Genomic DNA, 12,630 nt, shown 5'->3' with positions numbered 1-12,630 from the left:
TACAGCACTTGAGATAAGTATCCAGAGAATATCATCTGTTTAACAGCTCACAGCACTGCTTTCCAACCAGCCACCCCCAGGATGCCTCCATTCAGCCTCCAAGTAACTCTAACGTTATTCTAGGCACAGGCCCAGGTGCTTACTTCCAGAGCTGCCATGAACTTCCTGGCATACTATGAGGATCTGGAGAGCAACTCTGTTGGCCTGTAGAGGTGCAGAATTTCTTTAGAAATTGGTTTAAAATTACAATTACAATCCTAATATGAATATTGATATTCTCAAACCACTTTATCCCATGTGACGCATTAATTCATGCTAATTTCTATGGTGTTTATACATAAAGACTTCACCTCATCCTGTCAATTTTTTAGGGGAAATACAGTCTAAGAGAGCTGGCCAAGAGTAATCACCTTCAGCCAAAAATACTGGCTGCTTTAGTATCAATAAGCTAACAGAAGTCAGACCTTAAACATCATTTACATTAGAAATCCACTGTTACCAAAGAGTTTTGTAAACAATGACTCTCCTCAACACATAATTAAAGAGTTCATCAGTCCTAATCTAGACAAGTAAGAAGAATTTTCACCACTAAAGCCACCTTGTCTCATATAACAAACAAAACTAACACACAAATCCATCTCCATAATAGGAGAGAAGAAAACAGTGCCTATATAGCAATAGCTATTTTCTGAAGTAAGTGAGAGCTAGTTGTGCTACCAAGAAGCACTACGGCTTTGCTTTTCAAAGAGACTTACAGAGGCAGGCATTAAACTTCTCTTGAAATTGAACCCAGCATGGGCCTACAGCTTCCCCAGGTGTTTTTGAAAATCCCACCCTAGAGCACTTTAAGGAGGAAAAGTAGGAGAGAGCACAGCAAAGGGAAGAAAGAACAATGACAAGGAAATAAGAGAGTGAAAGATAAAAGATCAAAGACAAAAAGAAGGAAAGCAAAGAACATAATTTATCCTACCAGAGACAGCACCTCTTGTCAGTCAAGACAAGAAACATTGCCTCCCAAAAAGAATCTGGCACCAGGAAGTGGCAGAAGTGATGGGGGAAGACCAAATCTGACCTGAGGTAAGAAAAAAAAAATGGAGTTATAATTCTTTTTTAAACTTTGTCTGTTGCTTCATCTTACTTTTGCAATATATTTTTTAAAAGCTGTGAATTTTTTTTTTCAAATTAATGTCTTTATTCAGCTGGGTTTTTTCAGCGATGACAGTGGGAACATCCAAATCAAATGTGGAACAAGATCAACAGAATTTTGATAAAAATGTTAAATTTTCTGTGAATGCTGAAATTAAAAACAAATTTAAAATACTACAGGGAAGCTGTATGAAGTGATAGCTGCAAACAGTATATCCCACTGAAATGTCCCAATGAGTCAAAAATTTAGAAGAATGGACTTGCATCTATAAAACTGCAATGGAGTACAAGACCACTAATTCCTATCTTCAGGAGACTTTCCCGAGTGCCTTCTGGTGATACATAAAATCTCTACCTGATATCCCACATGCAAATGGAAGAAACATCATGGTTTCCCCATGTCCAGATTCCCTGTTTAATTGTAATAAAAATGTTTTACCCAGGTCTCCAACTGAAAATGGGCGACTTTTAGAGGAAGTGTCCTAGAAGCTGCAAATAAAGCAATCATGATAGAAAGACTTAACACACTCGTGAAATTCACTGCAGGGTGACAAACAGGCAATAAAAAGAGGAATTCTCATATAAAGGCAAATCATAGACTAAGCATAAAAAAAATTAAATATTTTAACATTAAAAAAGATCAAAATTCCATCAAACAAATCCATCCTGCCCCTAGTACTCATCCAAACTACATTCTCAGAACAATCCTAGGGGGAAAAAATCCCGAATTTCTCCAGATTTGGAGGCTCCAGTGACTTCTACCTGTTCTTAAAAATTCTTTCCAAACTAGAAGCAATGACTTCAAGTAGTAGAAATCAAGCCATCACCTACACATACCTTTGAAATACAATTCCAAGCACTATGGACAACGAGCAGTTATGTGAGTGATAAAAAAAAATCATATTAAAGCTGAAGACACTTCTATGATGATGCCCTACAATTTTTACTTGGTACAGACCTTACGTATCTAACTTAGTAAATGTCAATAAGCCAAGTAAAACTTTTAAAACAGCTCCAAACTGAAACCTTGGGTTTACACATATATTCTGAAACAGTGACACTAATCAAGCTTGTCTCTATGCTCCACACCAAATTCAAAATGGTCTTACTTCATTGTGTCAAAATCAATTGTAATAATGCGACACAGAGAGAAAGATGTGGATAACCTTAAGGACCATATGTACAAAACCCAATAGGAGTAAGTTGAAACCAGATGTTCAGGTGATGCTTCGAGGAAAGGTGTAGGAACCAAACAACGTAAGATTTGAGATACTTGACAGCCATATTCAAATCTGAAATAGTTAAGAGTCCTGGGGTATAAAATTTCAGATTAAACAATTAAAGCTTTGGATTTAATCTGGATACTAGATAGCCTCAAGAACCTTCAGTGACAAAATTATCCACAATCTCATTATGTACTGCATGAAAAAGCACTTCAGGTTTAATTACCCTCTTGAATTCATGAAATATCTTCCTCTTGTATTTGGAAAGGGAGACTACAGACTTTTATGAAGATGATACCTTTCTTTCAGATTCCCTCTCCATATCAGCCTTTCTGAAAGTGAACACCTTTTCAGTTTCCATCCATGCAGTAATTCCCCCTCACATGTGTCCTGAGTCATTAACAGTACTCACAGTTCCCTGAGCTCAATGTGCCTGACCTGCTCACCAGGCCTTATAATGCTGTTTCTGTATGGGTGAGCAACATTGCTGCCTACAGTGAAGCCTGTATACCTCTTCTCCACTCTGATACCATTTTCAGAACCTACACCTTCTAAATATGCTCATCTATTCTAAATCCTGTAGATGGAAGAAAGCATTGCATGTGGAGGATTTAGCTCAAGTGATCCAAGAACAAAACCCATGAAAACTCAATCTTGCTCATATTAAAATCTATGCTTCCTAGTATCAATCCATGTTCAGAATCCATAGGAAGTGCAATGTAACACTTATATTCCTTTCTAGAAAAATACCACCTCACTCAGTGCACCAGGTCATATGGTATTCAGTAGACAAACAGAAAAGTCTCTAGTTGTTTTATCATCACTGGCTGTCTGAGCCTCTATTTATCACACACTTAAAAATTTACATTGACTCTGGATTTTCTTGCTGCCTTTTCCCCACAAGCATTTCTCTATAGCATTTCAGTGCCACACAAATATCAATGAATTAACTTTGACAGCACTTCTAAGCAGTATTTTCCTTCTCTTGAAACAGAGGAAAGCCAAGGCTTGTAAAGATTAAAACTGCAAGTCCACTGAATCCAGCTGCCTGATCCGAGATGCCAAAGGATGGATTGTTAAGAATCTTTGATTTTCTAGAGTTAAGTGTTTTTCAAAGCTTATCACTCAGCTACATACTACATACATACTACAGCTGCAGTCATGAATGCTCAGAGCCCAAAATCCCAAATCAGTCCTTGATAACAAAAGTGATGAAGAGCTAACAGCCACCTGTGAATTACTGCCAAAGTGATTTCCACAGCAGTTCACATGAACTCTGCAGCAGAGGGCAGGAGGGTCGATCCAACTTTCTACAACAAAACTGTCAACACCTCAACAATCCTTTCTTTCTGTAATGCCTCTACCTGCTCATTTGCTGTACGCTCCCAAATACAGAGCAGTGGGCTGACACATAAAACCCTCCTGCGCACCCTAAAGGAGGTAGGGGTGGTATGGAGTAGATAATATGCAGCTGTGTAATTACACAATGCAGATACACAAGGGGTTGAGTTAGCACTGTCTGTGCAACCAAATTCTGGCACATCCCAACTCCTGACTGCTGCTCTTCACATCTGCTGCTATGTCCAGCAGCTTCTTGAATGTAGTAACACTTGTATTAGTCACTATTCTGTGTTTGTATTTCTTAACAGTAACTTAAATAACAATAAAGACACAACTATGAACAGTGAGACCCACAATTCCTCCTCAAGTGTTATCAATAATGTAAATATGCAAATGTATTTGAAAAACTTTCTTCTTTTTATTTAACACATAGGGATTTTATTTGGCCAGTACTGCTCAAGCAACTTGCACGGCTCTCTAAACTTCCCCTGAACCCCTTCTAGTCACCACTAGTTCAAACAAACATTTGGATGTAAGAGTTACTTCACCAGACTTCTCTCTTCACCCCCACCAAATAATGTTAAAAGTATCACAGTTCTGTTCCAGGTTTTCTGCTTAAGACACTGGCTATCAATCATCTAAATCTAATCTTTTTCTCCTGTTTCCCAAATAATATTTGATCCATGGCATTACTCCTTATCACAAACCCTGAGAGAAAAACTGGTCTCTCTTCACACATATTTTTGGAGGACCTTGTCCACAGACTCTGCAGGGACAGCAGCATATTGGTTCACACACAGTATGTTTCCTAAACCATCAGCGCTAGAAACTTTTTTTAAAAATGGAAACCTAGCTTCCTCAAAACCAGTAAATATCTTTCCCCTTAAAATATCACTGATGTGTTGGGCTCTTTGTATTACTGATGATTCAGTTTCTTACTGAAAGCTAAGAGTGTAATAATAAACACAAATTACTGTGTTCCAATACTTGTAATCACCTTTGCAGCTGTTTACACTTAACATTGTGTCCTGAAGATAGCTCTCACTAGTTAAATTATCACACTAACTCCTTTTCAGATACTGCACTACACATGTAATTATATGCAGTAATATTTGCCATAGAGAAAGACTAACAACAGTATGAAACACTTTGATGTATACAGCTAGAAAAATGCTTTGTCAGAGTCAAATATTAGCACAAATTCAAAAAACCTCACTGTTTTATGTTACATGCACAACTTAATCTGGATTTATTTTTCTACAAAACAGATGTAAGTGCCAGCACATATGAAAAAGTTTGAGATTATTCTGTACTGTGGAAGAGCAAAACTCAATATTTGGAGAAGACATAAGCAAAGTATTAAAATGCATCAGAAGGTAGCAAGATATAACTGGTCTCACAGATGCTCGTTTCATCATCAAACACAATACTTAACCCAGACAGTATCTCCAGTACTTTGCATGAAAACTGGTGCTCTTGTTACCTGCATTAAGGGCTTTACATGCAAAAATAGATTTGTTCTGCATTTAGTGGCAATTCTATTACTGACACTACATGAAATATTCAAAGTCACGCATCAACTACCAAATGTTACTTGTCTTGACAGGATTTCATAGTATCCTTCTGCAGCTATTCTGCCCCTATTATAAGGGGCAGAAATTCCTCTTGCTTTTAATGTTTTCAAAAATCTTGTTATGGATAAAGTTATTTATGTTTTGTATCGTGATCATACAGAAAACATCATCAGCCCAGACTCCCAACATGTTCACAGTACAGCTAGAAGACTGGCTTACATTAGCCGTTTTCAAGTGGTTGGTACATATTCAAGCATAACTCTAGGATTTCTTGAATTTCAAAGACCATGTTCTGTCTGTTTCTTTTTAAGTTCTTATTTACCCTTCTATTTCAAATAAGCACTTGATTTCAAGATGTCTATGCAAGACGTTTATACACACACTCACAAAAAAAAAAAAAAAAGAGAGAGGTGAGTACTGAGACTCCATCTCCCTCAAATACAAAGACCATGAAGCCAACAGATACTATCCGGAAACTCCACATGGTCCGGACAGTCACTGCTCTCCCTTCCTAGCTTTGTTATCACCATCCATTTGCAACTTTACTTCACATGGTATTAACTGCAGAGCTTTGCTGATTTGTAAGAAATGCTGACAAACAGGCACCATCAAAAACCACCACCAATTGCATTGCTGCTAGCTCTTTGAAGCTTAAAAAGTACATCCCTTTGTCAAAATAACTAACAAAGTATGGAACTGGGGCTGGGAGTGGGGTGCAGAGTGTGAGACAAAGAACCAAGTGATGCTGGCAGTGTCGCACTGGGAGCCACTGGAACTGCCAGGCATAGGGAACCTGAAGCCAGGCCCTTGTATGACCAACCAGTAATGCTGGAGCAACCTGGTTTCACAACAGAATTTGCAAAAAATGGTCTTCTAATGATATTCCTGGAAGTTGTGGTTCTCTATTCTTCTGCTGTCCTGGGTGGTGTCCACTGCCACACAAGGGAATCATTGCCAGATGCCATGTCCACAGAAAGAAAATCTGTAATATGCAAAACACTTTCTGGTATACTTTCTGGAGTATAGGAAAGAAGTTACCTACCTGCTCATTGTAGGCTGCCAAATATTACACCACCACATACTCCTCAACAGAGGGGCTAACCCAGAAAAACACAGCGTGTCGCTCCTATAAAGGGAACAACATGAAATCCAAGACCAGGGGATGACCTCATGTTGCATTCTAGAAAACCAAAGGCAGAGAATAGCTAGTCTCTTAACACCAAATCACAAAACAAAAATGTTTTTTAAAAAATAGAAGGAACTAGCAATAGCAAGATGTGGATAAACACTAACAGCTACTCTTGACAGTATACCAACAAAGCCTCTTAAACACTGAACAAACATTTCAAGAAAAAGCAACAATAATTCAAGTTCTAGTTGTGCCCATTTTCCTGAATTCAGGAGAAACGTGAGCCCAGAGCTCATGTGTGAAATAAGAGCACCATGAAAGGCAGGCTGCAGTCAGAATTTTTCTGAAGGATAAGAAAATACCTTTTTAAAAAAAAAAAAACAACTGATTGTATTTTATGGATTATTACACCAAAGAAAACAGTTGAGAAACCGCAACGGAAACCAAGCTTAAAACTCTATCAGATGCTTTGTGGCCTATTAAAAAGTCCCAAGACTTTGCAACTCCACTTTCTCCAGCATGTACCCTTCCAGAGACATCTTTTCCCATCATAAAATTGGTACAGCATCCAGATTCTGGCAGGAGCAATCAGTAAATTCTGTTTATACCTTTAAGGATGGACCGTTTTCAAAGAAACACACAGAAAAGTTCTCTCTTAATAAACATGATTAAAGCTTGCTTCTTCCCTACACCGTATCCTTCCAAGCCAGCCCTTCCCAAACTACTCACATTGGATCAAAAACCACCCACTGTGAATGACAGCAGAGACCTGAACTAATAATTCCTTTTCTTAAATATTTCACTTCTAAGGATTTCCAAATTTCTAACAAAATTCAGTCTCCAAATGTCTCTTCCATCAAGTTGGAAAAGCAGGCCTTTGGGATAACGTGAGTTATCCCAACACTATAACTAAAGTTGACTACAACAAAATAGTTGAAGTGTGAAATAAAAGGAGAATCACTGATAAATTGAAAGATTGACATTTTTAATAAAAATGTATCACAAGGATACAGTGACAGATTTCATTTTTAATCTCACATTGTTCTTCTCATTGTTTCACTCACACGTGTATGCACGCACACAGACTCCTGGGGAGTCTCCATCCACAATATGAAATTACCAAAACTCACCCTCACTTACCAGGTAAGAAAGACAACTATTTCCATTTTTTCTAACTAGGCATGTCTAGAAATAACAAACACAGATAAACCTGTTTGGGAAAGATAAAATTCTTTCCAGCATCACAGACAACAACTTTGCAATCAGTCCTTGTTTCATTCACTATTGTTAGAAACTCCAGCTGAAATCAACAAATCCACTATCTCCACCCTCTTGGGAAAACACATATTTTACAAGGGTGGAGAAGGACAGAAAAAATTTGGTACCTCTCAAATTTTAAGTGAAAAAAAAAAAGCTAGTGGATTCAGGCTAGACAATTCTGACACAGAAGCACATATGGTTGCACAAACAAGAATTCTGCAAAATATTATGACGGCCCACTGAAAATCCATCACATATACCGTTGTCCAGCACCAAGCTACCAACTAGAAGCCATTATTAGTCACAAATAGTGACTTCACCAACAACATTTCTGTCAAAACATTTTAAGATTAGATAAAACAGAGAACAGATAAATAAGAAATTAGATAAGATAGAGCAAATGGAGACAGGTGCTAGATTAAGTTCCTAACATGGCAGAAAGTTGTCCGTTCATGTGACAAACCCCAGTTTTACAAAGTATTTTAATACTAGTCCAGGAACCTTACTCGCAGGTAAAAAAGGAGAAAAAAGTCAAGCGACTTTCTCTCCTGTTTTCACACTCCCATCTTCCTCCTGCGCAGAAATTCCTTCCATAACTCCCAGGTCTGTCTCTCTCCATCCTGCTCCTTTTGACTAACACTGAACTATGCACTGAACTCACCAACGGCGGCTGTAAACACGGCGGGACCAGGGCAAACAAACAAAACACGTTTCTCTGATGGCCTCTCAACGCCTCAAAACATGCCACTACATCAGCAGTGATCCCCTCTGCCGCAAGACAAAACGGAGAGAGAACAGGCAGCTCTGGGGGCCGCCGGCGCAAGAGACGTACCCCGCAGGGCCGGCGGGCTGCCCTCACACCGCTCCCCCGTTCCCGGCTCCCCTCCCCGCCCGCCGGGTGCGACCCCCGGCGCCGAGCTGAGCCCCGCTCCCCCAGGGGATGCCAGCCCGCCCTGCCGGGCCGCCCCCCACCCTCCCCCCCCCCGCCCCGGGGCCGCCGTGCCCGGCCCGAACCGCCGCGGCAGCCGACACGTCGGCAGGCCGCCCCGCGTCGCCGCCCACCCCGGCCGGGCCCGCCGGGGCGCCCCGCGCGCCCGCCAACCCCGCACGCCCGCCCGGGCGGGCCCCACCTCCCTCCGCCCGTCCTTCAGGCGGAGGAGCGGGAGGAGAGAGGTGGAACAGCCCCCCGCCGCGACCACCGCCGCCGACCCGGCCCTGCGCGGCGGCAGGCCCCGGCTCCGCGTCCGGAGGGGCGGCGGGGGAGGCGGCCGGGCCCGCCGCAAGCCGCGCGGGTAGACGGGCCGTGGCGGCGGCGGCCACCTCCCCTCCCCTCCCATGACACTGCAGAGCGGGCCCCGGCCGCCGCCCTCCGCCGCCAAGGCCTCCTTCCGCCGCCGGCTCGGCGGGGCCCCCTCCCGCCGGCGGCGGCGCCATGATGATCCACCCGAGAGGGCGCCGCACCAGGCCCCAGCACCGGGCCGGGCCCGGGACGTGCCCCCGCCACCGCGGCCTGGCGCCCCGCGCCGCTCACCTTCATGTCGGGACATCCTACTCCGGAGGCGGCGGCCCAGGCCCGACTCAGCGCTCCCGCGGGCTGCTCCGGCGCCGCTGCGGCCTGGCCCCCGCCGCACGCACGGAGCCCCGGTGCGAAAGGCGAGTGACCGGGGGCAGGGCCGGGAAGGGGGCGAAAATACAAGAGGCGGCGAGGAGCCGGCCTCCCTCCTCCTCCCTCTCCCTCTCCCTCCTTGCTCGCCCTGTGGGGGGCGGATCCGGCGGCAGCGGCTTCCCGGGCGCCGTGACACGGTGACTCTGGGCCCCGCCGACTGCTGGCGCCGCCTCCCGCTCCGCCTGCTGCCGCAGCGACGGCGGCGGCGGCGGGGCTGCCCGCCGCGCTGGAGCTTTCCCGGCCCCTTCCCCTTCCTCCTCCCGCCCCGGCCGCACTTCGGGAGGAAGAGGAAATGCCCGGCCGGGGCGGCGGCCCTCCCGCGCTGGCTGCCGGGCCAGGGGCTGAGGGCGGCGGCGGGCCCGGCCGGCGGGGAGGCCCGGGAGGGCTAGCGACGGCGAGAGGCCGCAGGGCGGGCCTCGGGGAGGAGGCGGCCGAGGTAACGGGGCCCGCCGGCGGCGGGAGAGCCGCCAGGACCGGACCGGCCTGAGGGGCGCGCGGTGAGCGGGAGTTTATGTGAAGGGAGGGGGAAAGCGCGGCAGAAGCAGTGCGCATGCCCGAGCCCGTGGCTCAGTCACTGGCGGCGTTACTCATCCCGCCGGCTTCGGGGAAAGGCGCGATGCGGGCCGCGGGGCAGGTGCAGCCCCGCTTTCCGTCTTATCTTTAACCCCTTCCCTTTTGTCAGGCCTGCAGAGTACTCCTGCCAGAAGTGCCCTCCAGTCAGGGTCCGGCTCAGCGAGGAGGAGGAGGAGGCCCCAGCCCCACGTGCCATGTGTCATCACGCTTCAGAGAAGCGCTTTGGTCACTCCACACCACGAGAACTTTATGTCCCGTCATGGTTGCTTCCTGCCCTGTCAGTGCAAGCAGGCTAGTCTTGAGATGAGTGAAAAACCTGCAGCGAGGCTGTGTTCCTCTCCTGGTTCAGATGTATGGGGTATATATATAAAGCGTCTTCATTCTGTTCTGCCTTTCTTAACTGTGACTTCCTGGCCTTTCCCCATATTTCTTCCTGAATAACATAATCTTCCTCACCTTCTCTGTCCATGCTACTCCCACCTGCCTTCATTTTGCTCCAAGTTTTCATCTCCAACCATGCTTATGGCATTCCTCTGTCCTTTATCTCTGCCAGTCTAACACCTTAGTCTTCTCTGCCATGTTATGCTGCAGCCCCCATATGTCTGTCCCAGCCCTGCAATTCTTGCACGTTCACATTGGTAAAGTACCTCTTCATTAGTCTGTTTCAATGGCTGTGAGGGTCCACACACCAAAGCGGCCTAAGCATCAAGCTGCAGTGAAAGGCGGGGTAAACAGTAAATATTGAAAGGAGGAAGTGCCAACCTCATTCCTTGTGCTGCCTCCCTCTCATGCCAATTGTATTTTATAGCCTCTGCTTCCCTGCTTACATGCATGTGCACACTTCTGTTCCCGGTGCTCTGCCACCTGCTCCACTTCCATCTTTCCCTTGGCTACATGCAGTTTCCTAAACACAGTGCCTACTGAGAGGGTAACCTGGATCCAGTGTGTGTAAAAGTTCAGTGGGTTGTGGGCCTTTTCACTGGAAGCAAGCAAAACCTGCCGGTTGGATAAGCTGTAGGAGAAGCTGGGAGTCATTTTGACTGATGGGAGTCAATGGCTTCACTGCTCCTGAAAGCAGGGTCAGAGTCAGTGACCATGCAAGGAATTTGCAAGAAACACACCACAGATGACAACTGAGGAGAAATCTCCAACTGTCATAAAACTCACTACCAAACTCTGAAAGTGGTATCTCCAAGATAGGCAAAGCTGTGCCTATCTTGCCAGCTTTTCACAGCAACAGTGCACGGAGTGGGGCAGTGCGTTGTGTGTGTCCTAATAACTTTATTTTAGCACCATTTGCATTTTTAAATGCAAATAGCAATTGTCTCATCCAGATGCAAAATACAGACCGTCAGATGTTCTTGGCTGATGCCTTTCAGTCCCTAGAAGAGTAAACTATTTCGCAAGGTGGTAATTCATCTGGCTAGCAATGTGTTGTCTCTGTGCAAGGCTGTAGTTCCCTGTGTACGTAACTGCCTCACGCTGAGCACTATGATGGTGTGTTGGCCTGTGGTCAGTTTTATCTTGCTTCTGGCAGAGTAACCTCCCACAGGAGCTTCTCCCTGTGCATCTGGTAAAATATGGACTGCAACCCAGGCATTCCACTGGGACTCAGAAGGTTCAGTCTTTGGTCATGGAAGACCTTGGCTAATGATCTAATCTCTCCACACTTCAGTTGCAAAATGGTTTAATAACCTTTCCTGCATCTATTAAGTGTTAGGCACATGGATATCCCTTGAGTGCGTGCACATGGCCCAGCGCGTGCTGGTGAGCACCTCAGGACATGACTTTTCTGAAACACCCCTGGTGCCTGTGGCAGACAAGCAGAATTCTGCAGCCTCTTGTCCATCTTTGTAGGCTTGAGTCCGAAATTAAAACTGTAATTCTGTTATTATATACTGTTTTCTTGCCTGAAGACCAGTATCTATACCCAGTGAGACAGTATAGATAAAAGCATTGGTGCTAAATGATACTGCATGTGCAATAGTATGTAAAGCGCACCTGTATTGTGTCCTTCAGTGGGAATTTTGCTGATTACTTCCTCTGCAGATATAGCAAATACGGCAAATGTAAGATAGCCAGGCTCCTGGAGATGAGAACGTAGCAGCTCTGGCTGAGTGTGGAAAGAAGTGCATAACAGAATTTGAAGGTCCTTTACAAGGTCATGGCCACCAGTAGAAAATATTCTTATTTTCTCAGCATTGAATTGATAACTAATAAACTGTGCTGTCCTTGTTTTGAACAATACTGTTTCGCAAACCCACATGCTGTTCCACTGGCAGAATGAGAAAGAGAGACTTCAGTGTGGTTTATAAAGTTCCGGTGTGGATGGATCCTTCTGTCCCTCAGGGAAGAGCCTGACATAATTGGGTTCCTCATTCTTTCTCTCCCATGCAGCAGGGTGAGACTTGCTATAAAGCCATGAGGAAAAAAACTTCCAACATTAGTGTTTTCCTGATGGATAAACACAAGCTGAGAAATGAAAGGTTACTTACCCAAGGGCATTCAAGGTCAGAGCCAGGCAAGGGACTGGTGACCCAGATCTCATATCTAATTAGGCCATTGCATAAGCTACAGTGAGAAACTGAAAAATTCATGAATTTTCCTAACATGAAATCATAATATGATAATATTTTTGCCTGGAGTAATAAAATCCTGTGAAATAAGGAAGAGATGCTCATGTGCCTTTCCCTGCCGCTGTAAATGGGTTCAGTGTCC

General features: G+C 44.9%; 2 protein-coding genes across 4 annotated transcripts in view; one reads left to right on the top strand and one right to left on the bottom strand.

The window, feature by feature from the left end:
- LOC104046023 (E3 ubiquitin-protein ligase KCMF1) overlaps positions 1 to 9,662 on the bottom strand; it is a 53,605-nt gene extending 43,943 nt beyond the window's left edge. The window contains exons 1-2 of one of the 3 annotated variants that reach the window (XM_064438804.1): positions 9,205 to 9,628; positions 971 to 1,072 (exon numbers count right to left, since the gene is read on the bottom strand). Coding sequence is in view for 1 of the 3 variants with exons in the window: in XM_064438803.1 (XP_064294873.1) it covers positions 9,205 to 9,220 (16 nt within the window). In the remaining 2 variants the exon portion in view is untranslated. Of the gene's footprint in view, positions 1 to 970; positions 1,073 to 8,334; positions 8,427 to 9,204 lie in introns of those variants that run through there. The other 2 variants (XM_064438803.1, XM_064438807.1) reach the window with 2 other exon arrangements.
- FUT10 (fucosyltransferase 10) overlaps positions 1 to 12,630 on the top strand; it is a 91,274-nt gene that overhangs the window by 43,184 nt on the left and 35,460 nt on the right. The window lies entirely within an intron of this gene.

This window comes from Phalacrocorax carbo, chromosome Z (genome assembly GCF_963921805.1).
Source record: "Phalacrocorax carbo chromosome Z, bPhaCar2.1, whole genome shotgun sequence".
NCBI lineage: Eukaryota > Metazoa > Chordata > Aves > Suliformes > Phalacrocoracidae > Phalacrocorax > Phalacrocorax carbo.
This window is presented reverse-complemented; position numbering and strand designations above follow the sequence as displayed.